We start from the raw sequence: 27,969 nt of genomic DNA, 5'->3' as shown, positions 1-27,969 counted from the left end.
CCCAAAAATAGAGTTTAAAGTTCAATCGTATCTTTATCTTAGATAAGTTTATAACCATTCACATTTGTACAGGTAAATCTATATCTGTAGTAATGGTGTCTTAACAAAAATCATGGCGCAGGCAGCTTCTACAACATGCGATATTTGTTCCAGTGCCTCAACTGAGCATTATTGTATTGATTGTGAACAATACTTCTGTGATACTTGTAAAGGATTACATAAAAGACAACGAGCTACTCAAAACCATGAATTTCAAAGCAGTTCAGATTTGATCCAGGCGGTAAAATCGAAATGTAAAGAACACGACGAGGACTTTATCTTTTTATGTTCTAGTTGTGACGTGCCAGTTTGTAAAAGATGTATGGCAGGGAAACACAATGGTCATAAGGTCGCTAATATTGATGATTCCGTCACCAAATTGACTCAGAGCATTACTAGAGCCTTTGCGAACAAACTTCAAGTCGCAGCCCAAAACTTAAATCAACTCGAAATTGGACTAATGAGTTTTCCTTTGGACGTAAACTCCGTCATTAAAGTTATCGGAGTAGAAGCACAAAACATGAAAGTATCGATTGACCGTGTAGTGCAAAATATGATCGATGATATAAATAGAAAATCAAAGCAGGAACGGGAGAAGTTGAATAAACTGGTTAAAGAAGCGAAAATAGGATTAGAAAATAAAACACTACTGGGTGAAAAGAAAACGGAACTCGAGAAAAAAAGAAGAGATGCTGATCTACACCAAAAATTGGACACCCTGAATAAAGAAATAACTATGTACCAGCCTGTTAATATTCCAGAGCTACCTACTATTAGATATACACCAAAGGAAATATCTGAACAAAACCTTGTATCTTTGTTTGGAGAATACAGTGTTAGGTTTGTGTCTTTTCAAATAGTAATAATTCATTCAGAATTTCATGTTCACAGTAATAAATAATCGTTGTTAGGAATAGCATGAAATCATTGAAATGAGGAAGGTATGATATGACTGTTAATGAGAAAACTCTCTATTAGAAGCCAAATGGCATAGAATTTTATATTTTAGTCTAGATTAACAAAAAGCTAAAATCTAAAATCTTGGTGACATCTTCATTTGTATGATCAAAATTCGACAGTTTTAATGATTCGATAGGACCCTATCAGGAGTATAAAAGGAATCACGAGATGGAGAGCTGAAATACAAATAAAGTCTTTAAATAACAGTAAATGGCATTTGAAAAAAAAATTGAAAAAGAAAGATATGAATCCGGCTAGTGAAAACAGTTTTCATAATAATACTTTAGTTAGATTCTTCATGTTAGTTTTTTTTTAAATTGCTGGATTTTTTTATTTTAGGGAAACTTACAGTGTACAACAATGTTCTGACTTAAGATACAAAGATGTAGTAAGGCAAGTTATAAATTTGGTGATTTTTTAAACTAAACAACTTGCAGTATGTATATTGTCAAAATTATCATATACTAGTAGGTAAATAAATACGGATCAAATACCGATATATTAAGACGGCTAATTTGTTTTGCAACATATCAGTAGTGTAAAAAGTAAAATCACAAAAATACTGAACTTCAAGGAAAATTCAAAACAGAAAGTCCCTAATCAAATGGCAAAATCAAATGATAAAACACATGAAACGAATGGACTACAACTGCTATATTCCTGACTTGGTACAGGCATTTTCAAATGTAGAAAATGGTGTACTGAACCTGATTTTATAGCGCTTAACCTCTCACTTGTATGACTGTCGCATCAAATTCAATTATATTTACAACGATGTGTAAACAAAACAGACATAAAAGGTTAAATTATAAACTATTTAACTAAGCTTTGCTTCAATAATCAGGAAAAGCAAAATAGAACAATACAATATATGTCTAGTTTTCAGACCGTTGAATTTAAAGTCATTTTTTAGACATATCATAGTATTGTTATATGTTCAGTGTTATCATTATAAAGCAAATTGATAATATTGATTGGATATTTTACAGAAGTAATAAGTATTCGGAGCCAAAAGCAACCAGAATAAAAGAGGGACGAAAGACACCAAAGGGACAGTCAAACTCGTAAATCTAAAACAAACTGACAACGCCATGGCTAAAAATGAAAAAGACAAACAGAAAAACAATAGTACACATGACACAACATGGAAAACTAAAGAATAAACAACACGAACCCCACCAAAAACTAGGGGTGATCTCAGGTGCTCCGGAAGGGTAAGCAGATCCTGCTCCACATGCGGCACCCGTCGTGTTGCTTATGTGATTACAAATCCGGTAAATAGTCTAATTCGGTAGGTCAAATTCATGAAAGGGAAGGGGATTGTAGTTACGACGTAAGGAACATATTCGATATCATTTGTGAAACGGTTATTCCATAACGGTCAACCAACTCGTGATGGCGTCCGTAAAATTTACGAAGGGATGATTTCAACTTCACCATTTGGAACTCTTGGTTTAATAGCTTCCTTGTGAGCAGTAACCCTCTATCAAGAAAATCATGATAGGAAATGCAAGCACGGGAATATCGTATCAATTGGGAGATATATACCCCGTATGCAGGTGCTGCTGGAATGTTGCTACTTAGAAATGGAAAGTTCACAATTGGAAAGCTGAAATCATCTCTTTTGTCGTAAAGTTTTGTCTTCAACCGACCCTCTTTGTCAATTTCTAGATGTAAGTCAAGATATGAAGCCGACTTAACTGTATCTGTAGTATCCTTTATCTCCAATTCGATGGGATAGATGCGATCCACATAGTCACCAAATTTTGAATTGTTTAGTGAAAGAACGTCATCTATATAGCGGAAAGTAGAGTTAAAGGATATTGCTAACTTCTTATCTTTCTTCCTAAGAAGTTCCTGCATGAAGTCAGCCTCATAATAATAAAGAAACAAGTCAGCAAGTAGAGGGGCGAGCATAACCTGCAGATGCAAACATTGCTGGTAATTTATTTGTTCTTTATTTGTCTGCCACTATTTTATTTATCAATAAACCCGAATATTGTTGGGCCTTTCTATTAAACGAGGGAATGATCCTATTCATTTTCTATTTTATTTGTATTGCTTTCTAGGTCAATTCACAAAACAGTTACTTCAACAAAACCTATATAAAACGACCACTTATTTGACTATACAAATTTCCGGTTTTTTGAGCGGGTCGGTTTATTCATTATATTTTATCTTTGTTACTTGTGAGATCACATATCTTTCATGAAAAAAGTTGACCACAAAAAGCTTGTAAATTGCATACCAGTAACTCCAAAACCGGGATATTATAACTTTAAAAGTCACAAAATGTGTGAATAAACTCATCATATAAATCAGGATTGAAATTTTATATATACACCAGACGCGCGTTTCGTCTACAAAAGAGGGACGAAAGATACCAAAGGGACAGTCAAACTCATAAATCCAAAACAAACTGACAACGCCATGGCTAAAAATGAAAAAGACAAACAGAAAAACAATAGTACACATGACACAACATAGAAAACTAAAGAATAAACAACACGAACCCCACCAAAAACTAGGGGTGATCTCAGGTGCTCCGGAAGGGTAAGCAGATCCTGCTCCACATGCGGCACCCGTCGTGTTGCTTATGTGATTACAAATCCGGTAAATAGTCTAATTCGGTAGGTCAAATTCATGAAAGAGAGGAGGTGATTGTAGTTACGACGTAAGGAACATATCCGATATCATTTGTGAAATGGTTATTCCATAACGGTCAACCAACTCGTGATGGCGTCCGTAAAATTTACGAAGGGATGATTTCAACTTCACCATTTGGAACTCTTGATTTAATAGCTTCCTTGTGAGCAGTAACCCTCTATCAAGAAAATCATGATAGGAAATGCAAGCACGGGAATATCGTATCAATTGAGAATAGTGAAAAAACGTCATCTATATAGCGGAAAGTAGAGTTAAAGGATATTGCTAACTTCTTATCTTTCTTCCTAAGAAGTTCCTGCATGAAGTCATCAGTGATGTTTGAATAAAAAATGTTTAAAAGGTCAAATAAAGTACGATGTTGAAAAGCATTAAGGACCAAAAATTCCTAAAATTTTTGCCAATTATAGCTTAGGTTAAAAGTAAAATCACAAAAATAATGAACTCAGAGGAAAATCAATATGGAAAGTCCATAATCACATGGCAAAATCAAATAACAAAACGCATCAAAAACGAATAGACAAGAACTGTCACATTCCTGACTTGGTACAGGCATTTTCAAATGTAGAAAATGGTGGATTAAACCTGGTTCTATAGCGCTAACCCTCTCTCTTTAATAACAGTCTCATCAAATTCCGTTGTATTTACATGATGCGTTAAATAAACAGTCACAATTAATAAAATAGTCAAAATATGGGTCCATCAGTCATCATCGCATAACAATTTTAAAAGGGACAATTTAACAGAACACAAAAACATCTATCTACGAACACATGGATTGACTTGAGTGTCTGACGTCATAAAATTTGTATACGTCACATAAATTTGTCGTTCAATGTGCATAGAAACAGTTTTAAAATTTATATAGGCAATGTAAGCATACAGAGTTGAAAAATCAAAAGTATGTAAGAACAAATTACAGAAATAGACCGAGATTTAAACTAGTCCAAAAGTAATTTATTACTGAAGTAGAAACGCCTCAATATTTCAAAAAATCTAAGTATGTTAACAGTTGATTTATTATTATAAAAATATCAATTATAACTCAAGTTAACACAAATGAGCTGAATACTGGGGATACCCTCGAACATATTGTGACATGAAAATTTTAATTGTTCCCTGACTTTCCATCAATGGTCGTTGTTTTGTGTCTTCGTAATCATTGACTCTAGACATTTTAGAAATTGGTTGTCGTCCGGCCAAACCTGCCACTTGTATTGCAATTATGTTAAAAACAATTGGCTGTATTGTCATGGAATTTGGTAAACTTAAGTGTATGTACAGATGTTTTTATAATGATTGAAGTATTATTCTTGCTTACAGTTCTCGAATATTTATTTATTTTTCTCCTGCAAGGTACAAATGCTATATTTTACATTTTGGTTTAAGTCGGTATTAATAAGTGATAAATAATATTTAATTCATCAAAAACATGTCAATAGAATTAATATTCAATTTCAGGCACAGGATTACAGCTAGACTAAACAATAGGTAACGAATGTTTTGCTTGTTTGTATTTATTCATTACAAATTTCAATAATAATGAGGTTTGACCATCTGTATTAGTTTATTATCCTTTAGTTTATGTTTCGTTAAGTTTATCAGCTTACAACAAACATCATGGAAAAAATCATACAAGCATGAAACTTTGTTAAAATATGTTGGAGGTAAGGGGGGTTAATCATATAAAGGGGGTGGCCAAGATGTAATATCTATCCAGCCATGGCGGCCATATTTGATCTGTAAAGTAACGTATATCCCGATTGCAAACATATTGCTTGTATTGTCATCAAGATGTTTAAAGGTGGAGATGATGAATGGTGTATTTGTCTTATTGTATCACATCGTTCGGTCAAGCACCGGTCGGAACTAGCTGCCTGTTTTATACATATTTTACAATGTACTTTGGATCAATTCTACTACACGGAGGTTGGTCTTTCGACCTTATATATGATAAATTTCGATTTGATTTTTGATTTTAAACATATTTTATTCATTAAGATATGAAAAGGATTGAGCAACAGGCACAGCATATAAAAGCTCTCTCCATATTACATGTTCAAGATATAATTCAATTTCAATTATAACAACTGTATTTAAAATAATGCAATATAGTGGAACATGCATGCTACTTATGAGCACACACGAGAAAATTAAATGCAAAATATATTTAAGTATATATAGGCAATTACTCATCATATATTCAAGAACCTTGAAACATGCAAATATCTTTTATAAGTCATTAGAAATATATACAACTCGTCTAAACATCAACCCAACAATGTTAGATCTGTAAATTTGCTTTCGCAAATTTTTAGTTCTTCCCTCGCCGGGATTCGAACCCATGCTACTGTGATATCGTGACACCAAATCGCCTGCACTGCAGCCGTCCCGCTAGACCACATATATATATATATATATATATGGCTTGAAAGAGACACTAAGCTTGCTTAGTGGATGAAATGAATTTATGTTAATGTGGAGAAGAAGAAAAAATAAAAAATAAAACTAAATGAAGCAAAAAATAAGTAAGTTTTAAACAAAACGATGAGTGTCACTGATATATTTATGAACAGATTTAAAAATAGCAATATTCATATCATATGAAAATAATATGTTTCCAAAAAGTAACAATTCAATATTTATATCAACATTGTCAGCAATGGAGTTAATGGAATCAAGAAGGATCTGTCTTACATCAATGAAAAAGAAATGTTTGTTATCGTCAATAGGGTGATTACAGTTTACACAAACAGTGTTCTCTGATAAGAACTGATTAAACAGATGATATTTTAGGTTGCTAGAATTATTTCTGAGTTGACAATGACTTATATTAAGTTTCCTTATCCCATAGTTGAAAGGTTTAGATATATCATCAGTCCTATGATAAATTTCCTAATGCACTTGGCTTTCGTCCGTGACCATTTTTGGTATTGTCCTTTTTTATGTAATTTTTGTTATCATTCATTACCAATCATGATCACTACCCAATTTTCATCACTTATAAATCACGTGCTTAGCCTTCAGCATGGAGTCCAGTATCAGCTTTGTAAGATTTAAATGCTCCAAAATACTCCATGATGTTCACAATTTATAAGTCATGAGGCCGTATACCTGTTGATACTGGATGTACTACAGCGGAAGAACGTAGTCTATGAGGTAGGGATAACCCCCTAGATGGCGTAAAGATCGCACGGGAGTTAAATGATAATGTCTGAACTGGCAGGCTGAATGTAGGCAAACTTGTAATTGGATTAACCGAATTAAGTTGTTTCCTAGCAAGCAAAGTGTTATAAGGTGATAAAAGAATAATCCCTCGGACTGAAAACAAGAGGTGTTCACTTATTTCTCTTCTAAACTATTCACAATTACTCCTCGATCGAATGACGACCAACAACCTGATCCCGTTGAAATTTTTCATATATTTTTCATTAGTGATGAAGATTCACCATTATCTGCTTTACGAGAGGCAATGATAATGCAACTTATCTAACGATTAGTGGATTGTGCAACAGTTATACAGGATAAACATTGTTGTCAAAACTAGGAATAAGTGATGTTAAATCAAAGAAATGAAATATTACCCATCTTGTCTCGTAGCTGTATACAAGGAAAGGGCACAGATGAGACGAACAGAGGACGAGAGGAGTAGTAATCAGTACGAAAATTTAAAAATAATAAACGTCATTAGCTGAGCTGATTACGTACGTACATCTTTAAAATGAAGCGAAATTCGCAAATCCGTGTTGGCCTGATAAGGAGACCTAAAGGAAAATTACTGACACAACTTGGATCTTAATCTGGTAAGGTATATTCTACATGACTGTAGAATAAACATTTGCAGTAGATTCTAAAATTAGAGGAACACACAAAAGGCAGATATGTCATTTTGATGACCAAACATTTTAAAAATTTGGACAAGCTGTCGCGTTTGCTTGAGATTACAATTATTATGACTGCCGTAGTGATTCGAATTCGTGGTCAGTTAGCTACTAAAATGTAAAAAGACAACTTTAACTGGATCTGCAGTCACTGAAGATATCAATGACACCATACCAACGACATCAAAATCATCTCTCAATGGAACATAATCTCTATTGTCAAATATCCAATGAAAGTACCTAAACTCCCCGCTGCGTACATGAATATAAATATCTCAAAACAAACCTGAGCTATTGTTCTACCTGGGGAAGTAAAAGAGGAAAGAAATATACCAGAGGGACTTTCAAACTCATAAATTGAAACACCATATATAATATCATAAAAAACACAACATTGAACAATGAGACTGCACAACATAAACACCAACAGAACCTAGGAGTGATATCAAGTGCTATATGTAACTGGTACTTTAAATCACGGCTATATATTCACGAGTACAGAATGAATAGGAGTGGCTGACAATATGTTGGCCTACAGGACTTTTTCATCCTGCCTATGTTTGCTTAAATTGTAACCAGGTTTAAATCGCCGTTTTCTACAAAGGAAAATGTCTGTAATTAGTCAGGATTATGACAGATGTTATTCATTCGTTTGATGTGTATGAGATTTTGATTTAGCCATTTAAATTAGAGAATTTGCGTTTTGAATTTTTCACGGCTATCAGTAGTTTTGCTATTTTATTCTTTTTAAATTCCCCCTAAACTTTTTTCATCTTTTTACAATATTGCTATATAAATTCAGTCCAACTTTATATACATCAATTATCAACTTCGTCTCATTAAAGTCTTTTTCCAATTTCAGTTATGCGATCGCTTCTCACATGGGCAGGTATGTAATTTACAAATGTTTTGGTTGTGTGTATATTTATTACAAGATATATTACCTTTCATAACATAGTGTATAACATATTTATGACTGTTCATACCAAGCCTTTGGTATCGTAAATTGCAGTTTTATCCTTCTATACATTCCTTTACAACGATGTTCAAGATGGGACAGAACTATGCAAATAATTAGTTGCCATATGTGACGGTTTACTGTCGTTTTATACGATGTTTAGTATCGGTTGTTTTTTTGCCATTATTTCTGATGTCTCCTAAAGAAGGTATCACATTTTTGAAACCATCACTTCCTGTAAAATTTAAATTTAATTTTCAGATTGATTAAACATTGATCTCTACTGCTATAGATTTCAACAGTATTACAAAAAGGTGCTTTTTTGTTTATCAGTTGCAAACGTAAAATGAGGAGAGATAAGCTAAATAAACATTTTTCAAAACACCAAATGTTAATGAACCTATCCCGAGTAAAACAAATGAAATTTTATCTTCATATTCTTGTCGATTGTTCTTGGTCAATAGGCTCTCGTCGGCAATCATATCATATTTCCTTATTTTCATATGAATATTGTGTTAAGTGATATTATTATGTTATGCCAGTTGTACTCACAGAATGGTTGTAAGTGTAAATTATTATGTTTGCTTTTGTTTATTAAGATTATTATATAATTATTGACCCAAAACTTGCTTAGGAGTATTTTTCACCTAAAAGGTACACATTTAATTTGTTTGAAGACCTGCCTTGAAATTAAGTCTATCTTTATAAACTTCAACTTATCGCCTACATCTTATAAAGTTTTATTCTTTTTCAGTCATGGTCTGTTATCTGTACTTAAAAGGTATGTAATAAACAAATACTTTGGTATATATTGTTTACAAGATATTGTTTATATAATATATACTAGTGTCAACAATGCAATGACTGTTGATTTCAAGCCTCTGGTGTTTATGATTTAATAATAATCCGTCTATACATCTCTTCACAACATTTTAATTATGTAAATTATCATAATGAAAAAAAATATGTCAAATAATAAAAACTACTTAAACGCCAACGGTGAAATTCAAGAATTAAGAAACTAGATTTGTATTTTTATAGATGCTGCATTTGTGTTTTTGCAAATTTCTTCAAATATAATTATTATATTTTTTTTAAATGTTTAGCAGTTTCGGAAGAAGAAATAATGTTTTGAAATATAATATACACGACGTTTTTTGCAGAATATTATTCTATTTAGCTCTATATCCTTCTGAATTCCTATTCCTATGCGTTCCTTTTATTCTAGGTAACATTTTCCGTTTAAACAACAACTGCAGCAATCAAGATATTCGTACAATTATTTTCGTTCAATAATGGAAATAATAAACAACATTCGCAACTTTTAGAAAAATGAATTGTTATATCGTATAAAAATCTAATTGCTTTTCATTTATTTGCAGTACTTGTTCGAAGTGCAGGTCTTATGGGTATGTACTTTTGTACATATTTGATTTAATTCTGTTACGAGTATATATGGTATATCAACACGAACATTATAAATTTAAAACAAAATTAAGCTACCACATGTCATGAATTTTATCGCTATTTTGTGCATTTTTCCTTTGATCTTATTTGTGATAATTTTCATATCATGCTTCTCGCTTGAGATGGAAAATTATCGCTAGAAACTAAGGAGACCACGTGGCGTTGCTAACGAAATTGACATTGAAATTGATAACGTCGTCATAGGTAAAATATGGATAAACAGATAATCATTGGTAATCTCAACTCGATTGCTTTTCTAACTTTCGCTGTTCCAGCTCAAGCGAGAAAATCAATCTCGTTGAGATGATCAACGATAATCTATAAATAACAATATTTGCATGAACAATTTGGGTTGACATGTATAGTCTATTGAAATTGTAATTATCATTTTTTGTATGACAAGTTGCAACAGATGCTTATCCTGTCCACATTTTCATCTCTCATCGTTTTCTATTCACCAGAAACGGACTGATATCGCTCATTTATTTAACTTATCCCACGATAATTTACCCGACAAAGCAATACAAATGCTTGTGCTGACAAATAAGATATTTCATTTAAAATAAAACAAGGATAAAAGTAAAATCACAATAATACTGAACTCCGCGAAAAACAATTAAACGAATTGATAACAACTGTCATATTCCTGACTTGGTACAGGCATTTTCTCATTTAGAAAATGGTGGATTAAACCTGGGTTTAAAGCTAGCTCAACCTGTCACTTGCATGACAGTCGCATCAAATTCGACTATTTTGACAACGATGTGTGAACAAAACAAACAGACATTACAGGTAAAATTGTAAAAAAAAAAGAAATGCAGCAGTCAACATTTCATTGCGTATAATCTGAATTCTTAAACAAACAAACAAACAAACAAACATGTAACAAAAAGCACAAAATTGCATATAGACCAATCATATTACCATATTAAAATAGTACAAACAGACTGTCTTTCGTAAACTACCAAAAAAAAAAAGAAACCTTAAGCAAACTGATATTACCTGAATACTCCGTTACTACATTTATAACTTGGGCATGTTTACAATATAAAACAAATACACAGGTACTGTTGCCTTTTTTATTTGGTTGCATCTTAAAACTTCTTAAATTTCTTCGAAATAAACTCTTAATCCGTTGATCAGTTCCATTGTGGTAATGTTTGAATGGAGGTGTAAGTGTATGCACATATAGATTTGACCATCTTTTAATATATACTATGGTGACCTATAGTTGTTAATGTCTGTGTCGTTTTGATCTTTTGTGGATAGTTTTCTCATTGGCAATCATAACACATCTTCTTTTTTTTTTTTTTTTATATGAACGACTTTTCAAATTAATAGCGTCCCACAAAATATTAAACATATCCATCCATTTTATAAATGTGACATCTTCATTATGTTAATTTTGATTTCTTTTGTTTTTTTATAAACTGTCCTTACATTGTTAATGTATTTTTGTATAAAACATTGCATAAATCTTTTTTACATTTGCAGAACATTTGAGTACATTGGAGATGCATCAGATTAATAAAAGCACATTAAACTGCAGTTAATAATTGTCTATTAGGTGATAAATAACAAGTTTTATGTGTGTCTACTGTTATTTGTAGAATAACATATTTTTTGTGTTGTTTGTGACGTTTTATTTATGTATGTCAACTGTTATTATCTGTAGGTTGCATACCTGTAAATATAGACCATGCAATTTCATATAGGAAATTCCTTTGCGGCTTAGTTTAAAATGTACATAACGTCTTCTGTCCAATGTCTATTTTGTAGAAATTCACTTCCTTTTCTTTTCAGAACGCAACTACATGTATATTGGTAATAAATTAGTTAAAAATTATTGTTTCAAAACAAATAGTCCTTCTCCTTTTTTATCAAATAATGTGTTGATGAATATATTAGGTAGCACAATACAAAGATTGTTTCACTCCCAATCAGACAACTTTAAACTGATGTAATTCATTTCATCCTTCTTTATATTTTACAAATGAGGTACCAAACGAAAGAAGAAAGATTAATCTTTCAAATTGTGATAATTTCATTATGACATAATTATCAGACGAATTAGTTGAGCGTTTATAATATCTGTTTCTAGAAACGACGGATATATTTTTCAAATTCAAATTCAAATATTTTATTCGACAAAGCACATATGATACAATGCGTATTCCAAGATATAAACACATTAAACATGACAATTTATGCAAATACAACATAAAGAAAACATTTGAAGTACCAATTATATATATAATATCACAGTATTACATAGTATTATTAATTAACTGGAGCTTATTTGACTAAATACGAGTAAAACTGCCAAATCGATAATTTTGTCCTATAAGGCCAATACGGATTTTTCCGTATTGGCCCGGGTTTAGCAAGCCCAATATTAACATATTCGATTAGCTCTAGACTAATCGGTTGAAATCCTGATAACTCTAGAGAACTACGGCTAGTGTCGTCTGACAGGAGAAAATGACAACAAAACGATGGAGCAATAGCTCTATACAAAATATAGATGATGCGATGGATGCGTTAGTTGAAGACTATTTTCACTACGACGATTTATCTAATAGGGAGGCAGAGTACATCAAGAGAAATCTCGCGGATGTCAATGGGGAAGGAAATTTGATTCTGGAAGAAGTTGATTCAGCGAATTTCAACTTCCCAAATGAAATTCTGCAGGACATTGAAAATGCACAGAATCATGAGATTGACGAATCAGACAAAGAAAATAGCTCGAGTAGCAAGAGGTTTCGCTCTGTCACTGATGAAGACACTGACTCTTTTCTAGCTTTAAGTGTTAACAAGAACACAAAAACTAAAACAAAGAGTGACTTGAAAGTGATTCTGGATTTTTTCATATCTGTTGGAGAAATGCGTGATTCAGTGGAAATACCTGCCAAAGACTTGGACAGTCTGTTATCAAGATTTTTTCTTGGAGTCCTGAAGAAAAATGGTGACGAATATGAGCCTGACTCTTTATTCTCTATGTTCAACAGCTTGGATAGACATTTGAAGGACTCAAAAAGAAGTATAAGGTACGATTATTTTCATGTAGATTATTTGATATCTGTGAGACATGTAACTCCCTTGTCTTGATATAGCATGATAGCCTTTGCATTATTCTGTCAAGCATTATGACTCGAATATTCAGTGCCAATATTTTAATTTTAGCCTTGTGTCATTTTTTTGGGTAAAAACTATATATATCATCTGGGTCAATGTGGTTTTGATGATCTTAAGCTTGTGTACAATGAATATTCCTTGGTTTCTCTTTGCTATAAGTATAAAACATGTACATACAAAAATTACATGTCAGATATTATGCATATCTTTTCTTTAATGTTTCAGTATTAAAAAGGATCCTGAGTTCAACCACACAAGACGGGTATTAGAAGCGAAGCGAAAGGCATTAAAGTCATTGGGCAAGGGCAGTAAGCCAAACAGAGCTGAACCTTTGACGACTGAGGAAATCCAAATCTTGAGGGAGAAAGGCGTTATTGGAACACGTAAGTTTAAAAAAAATGTTATATTCCAGCGTGTCAGTCAGTGACCTTTAATTAAACATTTTTCTAACCTTGTGGCAAACAAATTATTTTATTTCCTTGTCGCCCTCTATCCATCCCTGATTATTAAATGGTTGTTCTAATAAAAAATGTTTAAAATACACATAAGGTCTTGAACAATGAGAGTGTCTCCAGAGGTCTTTTGCATTTTGATACAGTATTTGTCCTTTAAATACTATTTTAAGTTGGATATTTACATTAAGATACATGTATTTAAGTTAAGTTCTTTTTTTTTCTTTTTCCAGAAAACCCTGATGCATTACTGAATGCTGTGTTTTTAAATAATGCAACATACTTTGGTCTACGAGGTCGACAAGACCATGTTAACATGACATGGGGAGATGTCAAGTTAAAAGCTACATCTGATGGAAAGGAGTATTTGGAATTTAATGGTGAGATTATGTTATGATTTCCATCATTTAAATAGTTGATATTTTAAATCTTTTAGAAATCACAGAATATATACTTCTGTGGATAATGGATGTACATGTACAACAGTCCTGACAAAAGTTGGTAATTTGTGCTTTTAAGGATATTAACCATTGTTTTATATTTATCAAAACAAATCTTATTTACTATGCAATACATGTTTTTTTTTATATAAAAGTGAAAGTTTTGTACAGACAGGAAGGATAATTCTTCTTTAAATATTGACATAAGCATACTTTTTTCAGAAAGAAGCACCAAAACCCGTAGTGGAGCAAAAAGCAGGGATTTCCGGGATACTACGCCAAAGATTTTCGGGGAAGGAGGAAGTAATTGCCCTATTCATGTTTACAAGGAATACAAACGGCATAGACCTCAAGACACATTAACTGATGAACATAGATTTTATTTGAGGCCTTTAGATAATAAACATGAGGAAATATGGTACACTCGCCAAACCATAGGCAAAGATAAATTAGGTAAAATGGTAAAAAATATGGCAGAAAAAGGAAATCTTCAAGGAAGAAAGGTTAATCATTCGGGACGTAAAACTTTTGCTACCACACTACTTCAAAATGGTAGACCTGCCAATGAAGTTGCTCAATTAGGAGGCTGGAAAGGCATTAGTACCTTAACTCATTATTCAGTACCGTCTATTGAACAACAGCAACAAGCTTCTCACACAATATCTAAGGTCATGTTGCCGAACTCAGATTTACATACGACATCAGATTCAGAGGAACCTTGTGAACTTTCAAACTCAAATACATTAGTTCATAATAATTTAAATGCAAATGTATCAAATACAAATAATCAAACTGCTAACAAACATGACAACCCAATGGCCATGTTTGCAGGTGCAACTATAACAGGTGGTGTTTTCAATATTAACATATACTCAGGGGAAAGAAAGAATACTATAAACTGCAGCCAAGAGCTTTAATCTGAAAACTAGATAAAACATGTTTTTTACTTGTTGTGTTTATTTACTGTTGATTATTTAATAAAATTGTTACTATTTTATTGTTTTGATTAAAATCCTCAATTTTCATTGATACATATTCAAATCACTACTATTGAAGTCCTGAATGTCAGATTTTCACACTATTTTCAATCTTCATGTTGGCCCGGCTAGAGTTCATATTGGACTGGTTAATTGATAAAGGTATCATTGCGTAACAATTTTCATATTGGCTTAGTTATAGGTCCGAGGGTACCATATTGGCCTGATATTATACGTATGGTAGACCAACTGACATTAGATTATTATTACGAGCTTCAAAAGCTTGACTTAAATAACTACATATTTGTCTGGTGTTAACTAGATTTACTGGGTTAAGTAAATAGATCGTTGATTTAATATCATCATCATTATTAGGTTTTTGAAAATATCAAACTTCTCTCGAAGGTCTTTATATAGAGGACAATGTAAAAGAAAATGAACTTCATCTTCCACTTTATCTTTACAAAGTTTGCAGTATCTTTCACTTGCTAAAATTTTTGGTTTGCTATACCTCCCAGTTTCAATTGCAAGTGAACGTGCACTTATTCTGATTTTTGTAAGCAGTGACCTATCATATTTTTTAATATCAAATCTTAAGTAAGCTTTCAAGTCAAATGATGAGCACATTTTACTATAAAATCTTAGTTAACCTGTGCTATTAGATTTAATATTCTCAAGTTGACCCAAAATCTTGCATTTATAAAAGTTTTTCAGTGAGTCCTCAAACATATTATGTGATATTTGAAGTGAATCAAAGTTGATTAACTATTTTAGTTTATCTAGCATAGTATTTAAACATTAGTTTATATGATATAAAACACACTGGATATAGCTCAAGTTCTGTACGTAAAGCTAAATTGGAAGCCTTACCATGAACACCAAGAACATTTTTCATAATCATATTCTGAACCTTTTCAAATGGTAGTTTATCAGCAGTGTCAAGATTTATATTAAAATCTGAGATCCAAATTTCAGATCCATAAGTCATAATTGGTGAAATTAATGAGTTGAAAAGTCTTACCCATTTTTCCTCTGCAATACAATTAGAATATGGTAATTTTGATTTCAAGGCGAAATATGCCTTACGTGCTTTATCAGCAAGATATGTATATCCGGTCGAGAGATGTATATCCGGTCCCGCCATGAATGGACGGAAAGAAAACAGCAGTCAAAACAACAGCATAGATTGCTAAATAATGATTTGTGAGAGTAAAATGGAATTTGTAGAAAGACAATATGACTGATTTGTAATCATAAAAATCAGATTAAGGTGTTCTATTATCGATATTTATATAGATAACATATTCGAAGGCCCACGTGGCCATGATGAATATGGATCCGGTGTTTACAAAATTAGAGAAGCTAGACCCAGAGAAAGTTCTGTCCTCTCCTTTTTGGAAAAAAAAATGATATCTCCAAATATAAACTGCCCAGACTACCCAAACAGCCTACTGGCAAAGCCCTATATGCACAATATGAAGATGCCAATAGTGGTGACCTATATATGCCAGGGGCAAAAATGACAGCGTTTCGAGTGAGATCCACCGAAAGATTTTTATCCTGGATTAAAACATTTGCATACCGATATCATTTACAACTAGGGGAACTGAGTGATCACACTTGTATCTGGGTAGACAAAGTAAACAATGATACTGGTCCAATAGTTGAAATTTTCATTCAGAGTTTTCAAGGAACAATAAACTTTTAACATTCCACCTTTATCCTACAACATTTGTCATAACTGTGCAGGGTAACCTTCACTCTGTGTGGGCAGAAAATGAATTCAAATATATGAAATCTATCGTAGATGCTAACTGCATTGTACCGTCAGAAAACTTATTAACACATGACCTTGACAGCAGTGATAATAACTACCTACAATTTGTTACAATGCTTGAATCAAAGAATGACGTAAGTCAAACAAATCTCAAAGTCGCCTCTTCGCCTCGAATTATTGTAACGAACTCGCAGTCAAAGATACATACTGACAATGAGAGCATTTGTTTTCCATTCAGAAAATGGAAGAAAAAATTTGTAGTATGTCAACAAGTCTAGATTCCAATTTAGACAATATGAATTAAAAAATTGAAAAAAACTCAGTAAATGTGAACAATTGATACAAGACTTGTCATTAAAAAGTGACAATCAACCAGCAGATGTCGAACAAAGGCTAGAAGTCTTAGAAAACAAAATTTTTGATTATATAAACTCAAAGTTAATAGAAATAAAACAAGAAATAAAGACATATCCTAAAATAGAAGAGAAAGTATTTGAATTTGAAAACAATCAATCAGCAGCTCTTGATCAAAGGCTAAATGTTTTAGAAAACAAAATTGTTGATTACGTCAATTTAAAGGTAACAGAAATAAAACAACAAACAAAGACATACTCTGAAATAGAAGAGAAAGTATTGGAATTTGAAAAAAAGTTTGAAAAATTTCAAGATAAGTGCGAACATGCAACATTGGTACAACCAAAAGAGAAACAACCAGAATCACAATTTTCTCAAAACAATTATTCTCAACTGATTTCTGAAAACCAATTTCTACGATCAGAGAATATGACCTTGAAATCAAATTTGAAAATGTTGGAGGAGAAAATTCAATCCTTAATGGAACACAAAAGACAAGATGTTATCCCACAGGTATCAACCTCAAATTCATTCTCCTTACTTGCGGACCATAATAACAACATAAGCAACGACGAAGAGGAAACAGAGCTTAAAGCTCCAATCTCTAATCAACATCATTGTGATATTAGATTTGTTATGGATTCCCATGGAAATGGGATAGATCCAAAAAGAATTTATAAAAACAAAGACGCAGAACTAATTATATTGGGAAAAGGAGAAAAATCCATAAATGGAGCAAAAAACTACTGTGACTCACACAGCTCCCCTAAACATCTTGTTATAGGGGTAGGAAACAATGATTTGGAAAAGAAATCCACTAGTACATGTATTGCAGACATAAAGTACTTTATTTCAGCATTTCTTGAAAAGAATGAGGATACAACCATCCATGTTTTACCTGCATTTGAAAGGGTAAACAAAGCGACTTTCAACTCAAAATGTGCAGATTTTAATACAGAAATTAAATGGTTTTGCTCACAAAATGAAAAGTGTGAATTCATTGAAAACAAATTAATATCATCGCTAGATCCATCACTGTTCTCAGATGGTATTCACTTCAGCAATTCTGGAAAGAAAAGTTTAGTGCGAATAATCAAGGCCCATCTTAACCCACACATTGGTCTTAAGCCATATGAGGACGACTACTTCCGTCCACCGAAAAACAGATCTTTTCAACAATCAGAAGTGGAAAAACAAAACTCAGGAAAGGGAAAATTCACTGGTAATCATGGAAATAAGAACAAAGAATTTGAACAAGCTAGTCCAACAGTTGTTACAACTTGCTAATTAAACTGTTATTTTCAAAATGTAAATGTACTGTAGCCTTATTATAAACATTCATTTTCATACATTTATTTTATTATTTAGAATGATCATATTTTAAGTCTTTTTTGGAAAAAAATGACTTTTTATTACTGTTATGTAATTTAAACCCCACCTTTTTTTTGTTGTTGAAAAAAGTAAAAGGTATGGCCCACAAACTCAGTAAAAGATAACTAGCAACTTCAGCTAGTATTTTGGTCAGATGAACCAACATGTTTAAATGTTATTTTTGAAATACTATTTTTTTTTCTCTTACAGAAATATAGCCCCCTCAGTTTGGATTAGTTTCAGGATTTAGATTGATTTCTTTTTCAATTTTAATGTAATGGTTATTTCATTTTCAATTTAAGTTAAAATTATTAGTTCAGTTCTTAAAACTGAAAAAAAAACCCACAAAAAAACATTTTTTTTTGTTCTACACATACATGTACAATGTATATAAACATAACGTCGACATGTAAACAAAGATGTTCAACCATGTCTATCGGATTGATTCAATCCAAATTTTGATTATATGATAACCGTTTTATTCTCACATACATATATGTATATCTTTTTGAAAAATGAGTAAGCTTAATATAGGTTTTTGGAATACTCATGGCTTAAATAGTCACAAAATTGAAGATGTAGATTTTGTTATTTATGTGAATAGTTTTGAGATAGTTGGTTTTGTTGAAACTTTAGTATCTGACTCACCTGGAAATCTCCCAGATTTTTCTATGCCTTTTACTGTAAAACATATTAAACGCAAAAGAAAGGGAAGGGCATCAGGTGATATAGCAGTATACTGGAAACCGCATATCAGAAAGTGAGTAAAAGAGATGAAAAGATCAAAATTTTCACTTTGGTTAAAGCTGGATAAGCGAATACTTGGACTATCTTATACAGTTTATTTGTGTTTTTGTTATATTAAACCATATATGAATAAAGATGATTCAGAATTGATATTTACACAGCTTCAAAATGAAATCATGCAGTTTAAACATCAGGGAGAAATTCTAATCTGTGGTGATTTTAATGCCCGAACAGGAGGACTGCAGGACTACATTCAAAATGATGATGAAAATGAAAATTTCATTGATTGTCCTGTCCCTATTAATTACTCCCCTGATATTCCCTTAGTAAGACGTCAAATGGATAGAGAAAAAAATATACATGGCACTCTTCTTGTGTCCCTTTGTAAAGATTTGCAGTTGAGACTTCTTAATGGGAGATTTCTAGGCGATTCCTTAGGATTTTTTACTTTTATAATTCTAATGGCCAAAGCACAGTTGATTATATGTTAACAACACCTAATTTATTCTATTGTGTACATCATTTTATTGTTAGATCTCCAGTGGAATTGTCTGACCACTGTTTATTATCTGTATGCTTTAAATCATGTACTCAAAGAGAGACAACTCTTGAGTCTCATTCTGATGTTGGTAAATTTCAATGGGAACATTCCATGTCAGACAATTATCATGATGCTTTATTGCATAAAGAGTCTGTAAATGATATATTAGATCTAATGAACAATATTGATGATGAAAACTGTGATGATATTGATTTTCTTGTCTCATCAGTTAATAAAATTTATGTTAATGCAGCATCACAAACTTTAGTATTAAAAAAGAAAAGTTCTCGTCCATCTAATAAGAGAAAAAGAGCTAAACCAAAAAAGCATGGATGTCCAATGATTGTCTTTTGTTGAGAAAAGAAGTAAGGTCTCTTGGTAAAAGACTCCAAAAGGATAAAAATAATGCTAACCTTCGCCAAACATATTCTAATTGTGTAAAACATTATAATAAACAAAAAAAGAGCTTAAAAGCGGAGTTTTATAGGACATTTATTAGTAAATTGAATAGCCTAGAACACAAAGACTCTAAGTCCTTTTGGAAATCTATTAACGATCTAAAAAATAACCACCAACAGACACCCAGTCCATTATCAAAGCAGGAATGGGTAGAACATTACAAATCCTTATTAAACTCTGATTCAGAACTTAATTTTCCTGATGATCTTGAGACATCAAATGACAATCATTGCTCTCTGGATTACTCATTCACTTGCAATGAAGTTAAAAGGGGTATCATTAGACTTACATCTGGTAAGTCTGGTGGTCCTTATTTGATATTGAATGAGTTTATTAAATATAGTGCCTCATCCATGGTACTAGTTATAGTAAAACTTTTTAATAAAATACTACAATGTGGAAAATTTCCAAAATCATGAAATCTGTCATATATTTCTTCAATTTTTAAATCAGGTGATCCAAGTGATTGCAATAACTATAGAGGTATATGTGTCTCTAGCTGTTTAGGTAAATTATTTACTTCATTACTGCAAAACAGATTAACCGTGTTCATAGAGTCTAAAGACTTGTTGAGTGCCAAGCAGGGTGGCTTTCGTGAAGGATATAGAACAAGTGACCATATATTCATAATGAAAACTTTAACTAATAAATATCTAAATAAGTGTAAGAAAAATCTTTTCATTTGTTGTGTGGACTTTAAAAAGGCATTCTACAGTGTTGTAAGAAAGGCATTACTACATAAATTGCTCAAAAAGGGAAAAGGTGCGAAATTTTATTACTTGTTAAAACATATGTATAGTAATACATTATATTGTTGTAAAACAGATGGATTTATTAGTGAACCATTCCATGCTAATTTAGGGGTGAAACAGGGGGACAGTCTTAGCCCCACCCTTTTTAATATTTTTGTTGATGACATAGATTCCTATTTCAACCCTGTTTTGTCTGATCCAGTTAATTTAAATCAGAATAACTTTAGTCATCTTCTTTATGCAGATGATTTAATCTTAATTTCAGAAACACCTAATGGCTTGCAACACTGTGTGGATGCCTTACAATCCTTTTGTATTGATTGGGGCCTAAATGTGAACACCAAGAAAACCCAAACTATGATTTTATCAAATAGTAAAAATAGATCTTTATTAGATAAACATTATTTTTATTTTGGTCTCCAACCATTAGAATCTGCTACGGAATATGAATACTTAGGTATAGTCTTCAACAATAGAGGTAAACTTAATAAAGCAGCTGAAAATCTTGCTGATAAAGCACGTAAGGCATATTTCGCCTTGAAATCAAAATTACCATATTCTAATTGTATTGCAGTGGGAAAATGGGTAAGACTTTTCAACTCATTAATTTCACCAATTATGACTTATGGATCTGAAATTTGGATCTCAGATTTTAATATAAATCTTGACACTGCTGATAAACTACCATTTGAAAAGGTTCAGAATATGATTATGAAAAATTGAAATATATATATATCAATAGTATGTTTTTCAGTCACAAGTATGACAGCTGTTTTTCACTTGTTCCACTGGCTGGTATCGTTTTGTTTTGTCAGTTTTTGATGACTTCTTTTTTTAGAAATGCCTTGGAATTCTTTTTTTTTGGGGGGGGAAGGGGGGGGGGGGTTCCTACAATGTGACTAGCCAAAAAAAACCAATTATCACTTACACACAACATCAAGGATGCTACAAGAGGAGCATGACCTTCCAATCAATTCAGAGCACGTAAGATTACCTTCTGTTTTAGTTAGGTTCGTATAGATCATCTTTAATGATCAGTCTAACTAAGCTATGTTGTTTTTTCTGCCATTGCATTGTCAATTTTGCCTACGAGTCTTTTGTATTTTACGCCGCTCTTTGACACTGTTTGCCGATTATATGTCCCAATGGTTATAGTAATATTGTACAAACAAATGATTAAATATTTCTCCTCCTAGATAGACAAATAGTTATCAAATGTACCAGGATAATAATTTATTACTCCAGACGCGCGTTTCGTCTACAAAAGACTCATCAGTGACGCTCTTTCAAAATATTTATAAAGCCAAACAAGTATAAAGTTGAAGAGCATTGAGGATCCAACATTCCAAAAAGTTGTGCCAAATACAGCTAAGGTAATCTAAACGCGGAAATGGTACATGAGTGATCAAATGTGAACCCTCAATCAGTTATGATTTACGACCAGTAATATATGGTAAATACGTGTTTGACCACCAAAAATTTGATACAGCGGTTCGTAAATTGACAGCAGCGAATGGTATAGACACACAATCTAACTAGCTGCCTGCCTAGATGCTGACGGATTGTTTTCTACGCCATTTTTAGCATTTTTGTTCTATTTTGTTGTTCGGTAGCATTTGAGTAGAGTGCACCTGTCACGTGCTGTTCTCAAACTCAAACGATCAGTGTTGATAGCATTGTGAAACAAAACTTCGACTAATTAGACCACTAAGCCACGGAGGACCTGTACCGATATTGACTTAAGATTTACAAATACATAAATTAGTAAAACTGTATATAAGTTGATTAATCATGAAACTATTTTAATATGATTAAAGTACCAAAATGTATTTCGACTAGTTGATGTATTTTTGAAAATGTAAATTACTCTTTTATTTATAAATACAAAATACAAATGTTGAGGTTTGAGTATTGAAATGCATAATAAAGTTGAATAAAAAAAATCCGTGTATGTCATAACCAAATAAGAAACATCGCTACTTGTTAATATATTTCCCCTTAAACTTAACCGATTACAATGAAATTGAAAACTGTTCATAATGGTATAATCACCTTTCACCGAATAGACGCGCTTCCCAAAATATTAAGAGACAAAGAGAAAGTCTGATGTGAAGCTCAAATTGAGAATGAAAATAAAAGAGACAAGAACAATTGCAGAAAACAGCCGAAGCCACCAATGGGTCTTCAATGGCGTTTTGGTGTATACAATGATACATAAATAGATATTAATTTCAAATGTTGAGACTTAAACTCTAAGACTCTATTTGTATTTTAGTAAAATACAAATTTGTTTCAATATAATTTCAGATAAAAAATCTGAGCACATCAAACACGTGTTGGTTGTGTAAACATGAAATTTCGTATGCTATGATTGAGGTATTTGTATAAGGGGGTAGCCAAATCCCGGTTCCGGGAATGGGATTTCTCGCTGTGTTGAAGACAACCTATTAGTGATCTTCAGATGTTATCTGCTCTATGTTTGGGTTATTGTCTTTTTGACACATTCACTATTTCTATTCTCAATTTTATTAGGGAGTAAAGATCAATTGTGTGTTTTCACAGAGTTTAATATATCATCCACAGCGTTTTTTACGCTGAAGCTTTAAAAGGTGGAAAGTAGAATAAAAAAACTCTGAGGAAAATTCAAAATGGAAAGTCCCTAATCAAATGTCAAAATCAAAACTTAAAAAACATCACACGAATGGATAATTTAACAAAAGCTCAAACACATCAAACGAATGGATAACAACTGTCATATTCCTGACTTGGTACAGGCATTTTATTATGTAGACAATGGGGGCTTTTATCTGGTTTTATAGCCGTGTGGCTTTGGTAAGTTTTTCACAGATGAAAAAAAAAATGCAAGCTACTTGCTGCGTAGATCTTCTGGATGACCGATAGCATGCAAAATTAAGCGAAACATAGTTAAAGGTTTTTAAAGATACAAAAAAAATATTACATTTTCACTCCATCGTCAGCAATGTCATTGGACAAAAACATAAGCTGTCTGCTTGTAAATGCTAAGTGATGTGACAAATTACAAATAGACACATGTAATCACTTGTTATTGTTTCCAAAATATATAGCAATTCATGTGCCTGGCACCAAGTATGCGTGTATCAACTCTTGTTAAAACTAAAATTTAATACTTAAGTTGGAGGAAAATTCAAAAAGGAAGTCCCTAATAAAATTTCATAATCAAAACCTCAAAGACCTCACACGAATGGATAATTTAACAAAACAAACTTGTCATATACTAACTTTAATAAACATAGAAAGAAAAAAATATTCGATGAACAATACTGGATTATGCGCTTTTCTTTTTGAAGCACCATTTGGCTCCTCCAGATGTATTTGAGTTCCAACAGCATCCTTCGGTCTCACAGGCTTCTTTTGTAATACCTTCCCATCCACACTCCGTTCTGTAGTTTGGAAGAACTTCACATTCACCTAAATAATGTATAATGTTGATAATAAAACTGCCTTTTTTTCATTTAAAGGGTAACACTGGAGAGTCCAGAATGGTTCACTAGAAGTAGGACAAACTGATTAAATATCGTTTATTTACAATATTAATAGGAAACATACAGAATAAATCTGCTTTAATATTATGGTAATATTAAAATAACACACGCATCGACTTTAACAAAACTTACAAAAATATATATTATTCAAGTTAGTTAGTTGGTACAACAAGAAAACACGTCTCACATAATTAAAAAATGGCTAAATTGAATGAAAAAAATTGTCACAACGTTTTTGCAGTTAACAAGACAACATTTTGAAAAAAAAGAAAAATATTTCTTAATTCTAATACTCTGATACTTTTACAAAGTGATACAACACCAGGACAGACATGTTGTATCCCAACTGTTACAAATCAAAAGGAAATATCATGTTTTAATAAGTTGACGTCCGTGAATGCACCTGTGCAATACCACACGCTAGTTTTACTTGTTGTAATAAGGGAGTACAATTGCTCCTACGTTAGGTGATGTCTGAGGGACATATTTTCATTTTCGAAGAAATCTTAAAAAGCTTTCGAAGTGGAATAAGACTATTGAATAATATAGTTTAATGACAAGTACATGTTATGCTTTTTTCTTTCTTCTTTCTTGGCCCGCCAAGGCTTCGATTCTGCAGAATTCATGCTGTGACGATGTCAAATTACATGTTAAATTTCTTACGTATTGCCGTTTTGAAGCACCATTTGACATCCGGGTCTTGTATAGTTGAATCGTAGCAGCAACTCTTGTTTACACACTCTGTTTCTGATATTCCAATCCATCCACACTCCTCTCTGTATATAGGAGCTACATGACATTCGTTTAATACCTCTGTCAAATATTTTACATCAGATCATTACACGTTCTAAATTATATTTAACATCTCCTATTGAAAGTGGCAAAGCAATTGATTTATGTAAGTGTTTTATTCTCTACGTCAAAATAAAAAAGTTGACAAAACCTTATATAAACTACTAATTACAAACAGAAAATATTTTTATTCATTACATATTAAACAAGTACACAATTGTTTTAACAATCAATGTCTGGACTGTTTTTCACAGCAGATTCGATACCCCATAGAAAATATCAGTACTGAAATAAAATTATGTCAGCTTACAAAAAGTTTGAATTTGTACTTTAATTACAAAACATATAATTGACACTTCTAAGATAATATTTGAATGGTTATTATTATCAAATAGAAATATTCCAATATGTCGCCTTTTTTCGTTTTAAACATGGCAATATTTGTCAAGTCTTCTGATGAACATTAAAAGGCAAAACACTATTCCTTTGATAGGTTCTGATATAAAATGTATTCATAATATATCGACCGAAAGAATACTATATGAGCATGAGTCAATCACAAGTCATGTCAAATAATATCAGATCATACCATTGTGGTATGAGTTTCAATGACACAAATCTCCATCCAAGTCGCAATTTGTAAAGGTAAACCATAATAGATCAAAGAACTGCAATCAACAGGGAGACTTGACACACACCAAACAGCAAGCTATAAAGGGTCACAATAATTACAAATTTAAACCAATTAAAACAGGAAAACGAAAACAGTCTATTCTATATAAAAAAAAAAAGAGAAACAAGAAAAACGTGAGAACCACATTAGTGAACGATGCATTTATGTAATACTAAGGATTCATTATATACAAATAATATAATGATAATTTAAACAAATAAGTACCTTCTCCATCTGATTTTTGGAAACACCATTTCACATTTTCACCACGTGCGTTCGAGTTGAAACAACATTCCCTTCCCTCGCAAATGTCTTTTGTGATGTTGAAATATCCGCATTCCTTACGGTATTTAGGCAAAACCTCACATTCATGATCACCTGGGTAAAAAAAAAATGAATAAGATCAAAATTTAGAGAAATTCCATTTTATGGTAAGTAATAAATTTATCAATCTCAGCCGAAAAAAGTTTCTACAATTTGTGCCATGACAACACCAAATAACAAAAGAAAACCGAAACAAACAAAAATATTGTAGTTTTCTGTACGCTTTGGCTAAACACGTTGCTTGTAAACCATCAACATGCATATATTTTAAAAAAGACACTATTAATACTCATACTTACTTTTTGCTTTTTTAAAGCACCATTTAGCTCCTCCAGTAATACTTGAATCATAACAGCATCCCTGTGATTCACATTTCTCTGGAGTAATTCCAATCCATCCACAGTCCTTACGGAATATAGGGGCTACATGGCAATCCTCCGCTAATCCTTAAAAAATGTAAATTTATTTGACAGTAGGAAATTGATTGTTAAATTGCAATTTCTTTCTCACATGTTAAATAAGGATTAAAAAAAACAATGATTGGGAAGCCAAAGTTAAAGATTTCTCAATGAGTTCAACACATTTTTCAAACAGTTTAAGGGATAATGCTAATTTACCTTGTCCTATTTGGTTTTTTTAGTATCTCACTTCAATCCTGAAACCAAATGTACAAGATATATGATTTCACTTAGTAACTCATATAAAAAAACAATAACCAATATAAACCTGAAATCACTCATCATTGTAAAAAAAACCCCAGTAAAATTGAGTTATGGGATCAATATCTCCGAATCAAAGTTGTGCAGGCAAAACTACTTCCACATCTAAGTTTATTGCAACACGTCTTGATTATGGTTTTGTTATTGTTTGTGGAAGCGTTCTCCAAATAAAACCCCACCAATATTAATTTTCAAACCGTAGTGATATAACTGATGTGATGTAGAATACTTACCAATCCCTAAACTCACAACAACTGCAAGAAGAATGGCCCAGATGTTCATTTCTAATGGTGGTATGCTAAAAAAAATATTCCAATATCTTCATGCCCCTAAAAATATAAACAAGTAAAGTCAGTCATTTGTTTAAATATATGAATTTGTATTTTCTATACACGCAGAGATGTATCGCCTGTATGTAATTGTCATAATTGAGTTCAATTGAACTATGAATTAATGCTTCATGATAGCCTCGAAAACGAGATATGTTAATCAATGCCTTACTTGACTTATTCACAAAATTTAATATCTAAACAAAGCAAACATTTCAAAGTCAATAGAACATGATGACTGAAGAAGTGAGGCCAGATACTTTACTTATAAACTAGATAAATCAAAGCTAATACAACTGCATATATAATATCATTGACTTACCATGACCATAAATGGTTATTTATTTAACGACCTAATTACACACGTTATCATTCAAACAAAGCAAACGATTTAAAGGCAATATACCATAAAATAGATGCTCATGAAATATTCCAATGTTAATACAACTGCATATCTATCACCATTGAATGTCACAACAGGTTCATTCTAAACCGACCTTATCATAAACATATTCATTTAAACTGAGCAAACACTTTTTAGTATTACATCATTCAAACTGAGATTCGGGCTAAATTAGCGTCATGAAATAAAATAAATGTTTCAATGCTAATACTGTTTCAACTACATTCCAAA

General features: G+C 32.1%; 2 protein-coding genes and 1 long non-coding RNA gene across 4 annotated transcripts in view; 2 read left to right on the top strand and 1 right to left on the bottom strand.

The window, feature by feature from the left end:
- The first annotated feature begins 101 nt into the window (after positions 1-101).
- LOC134696910 (E3 ubiquitin-protein ligase TRIM71-like) lies at positions 102-11,497 on the top strand. The gene is made up of 3 exons (XM_063558877.1): positions 102-879; positions 1,339-1,392; positions 11,464-11,497. The coding sequence occupies exons 1-3, from the start codon at positions 113-115 to the stop codon at positions 11,495-11,497; spliced, it is 855 nt and encodes a 284-aa protein (XP_063414947.1). The 5' UTR covers positions 102-112.
- A 1,725-nt stretch (positions 11,498-13,222) lies between these two features.
- LOC134696489 (uncharacterized) lies at positions 13,223-14,269 on the top strand. Its single transcript, XR_010102957.1, has 3 exons — positions 13,223-13,487; positions 13,790-13,936; positions 14,219-14,269. It is a non-coding gene; the product is annotated as an uncharacterized LOC134696489 (long non-coding RNA).
- A 9,951-nt stretch (positions 14,270-24,220) lies between these two features.
- Positions 24,221-27,969, bottom strand: part of LOC134697135 (integumentary mucin C.1-like) — a 165,220-nt gene continuing 161,471 nt past the window's right edge. The window contains exons 2-6 of one of the 2 annotated variants that reach the window (XM_063559194.1): positions 27,240-27,335; positions 26,587-26,733; positions 26,189-26,341; positions 25,162-25,311; positions 24,221-24,424 (exon numbers count right to left, since the gene is read on the bottom strand). In XM_063559194.1, the coding sequence (XP_063415264.1) occupies positions 24,282-24,424; positions 25,162-25,311; positions 26,189-26,341; positions 26,587-26,733; positions 27,240-27,288 (642 nt within the window). In that variant the 5' untranslated portion in view covers positions 27,289-27,335 and the 3' untranslated portion in view covers positions 24,221-24,281. The remainder of the gene's footprint in view (positions 24,425-25,161; positions 25,312-26,188; positions 26,342-26,586; positions 26,734-27,239; positions 27,336-27,969) is intronic. The other variant, XM_063559193.1, reaches the window with a different exon arrangement.

This window comes from Mytilus trossulus, chromosome 14, assembly GCF_036588685.1.
Source record: "Mytilus trossulus isolate FHL-02 chromosome 14, PNRI_Mtr1.1.1.hap1, whole genome shotgun sequence".
NCBI classification, from domain to species: Eukaryota; Metazoa; Mollusca; class Bivalvia; order Mytilida; family Mytilidae; genus Mytilus; species Mytilus trossulus.
The sequence above is the reverse complement of the archived record's forward strand: the minus strand, read 5'-3'. Positions and strand labels throughout refer to the sequence as shown.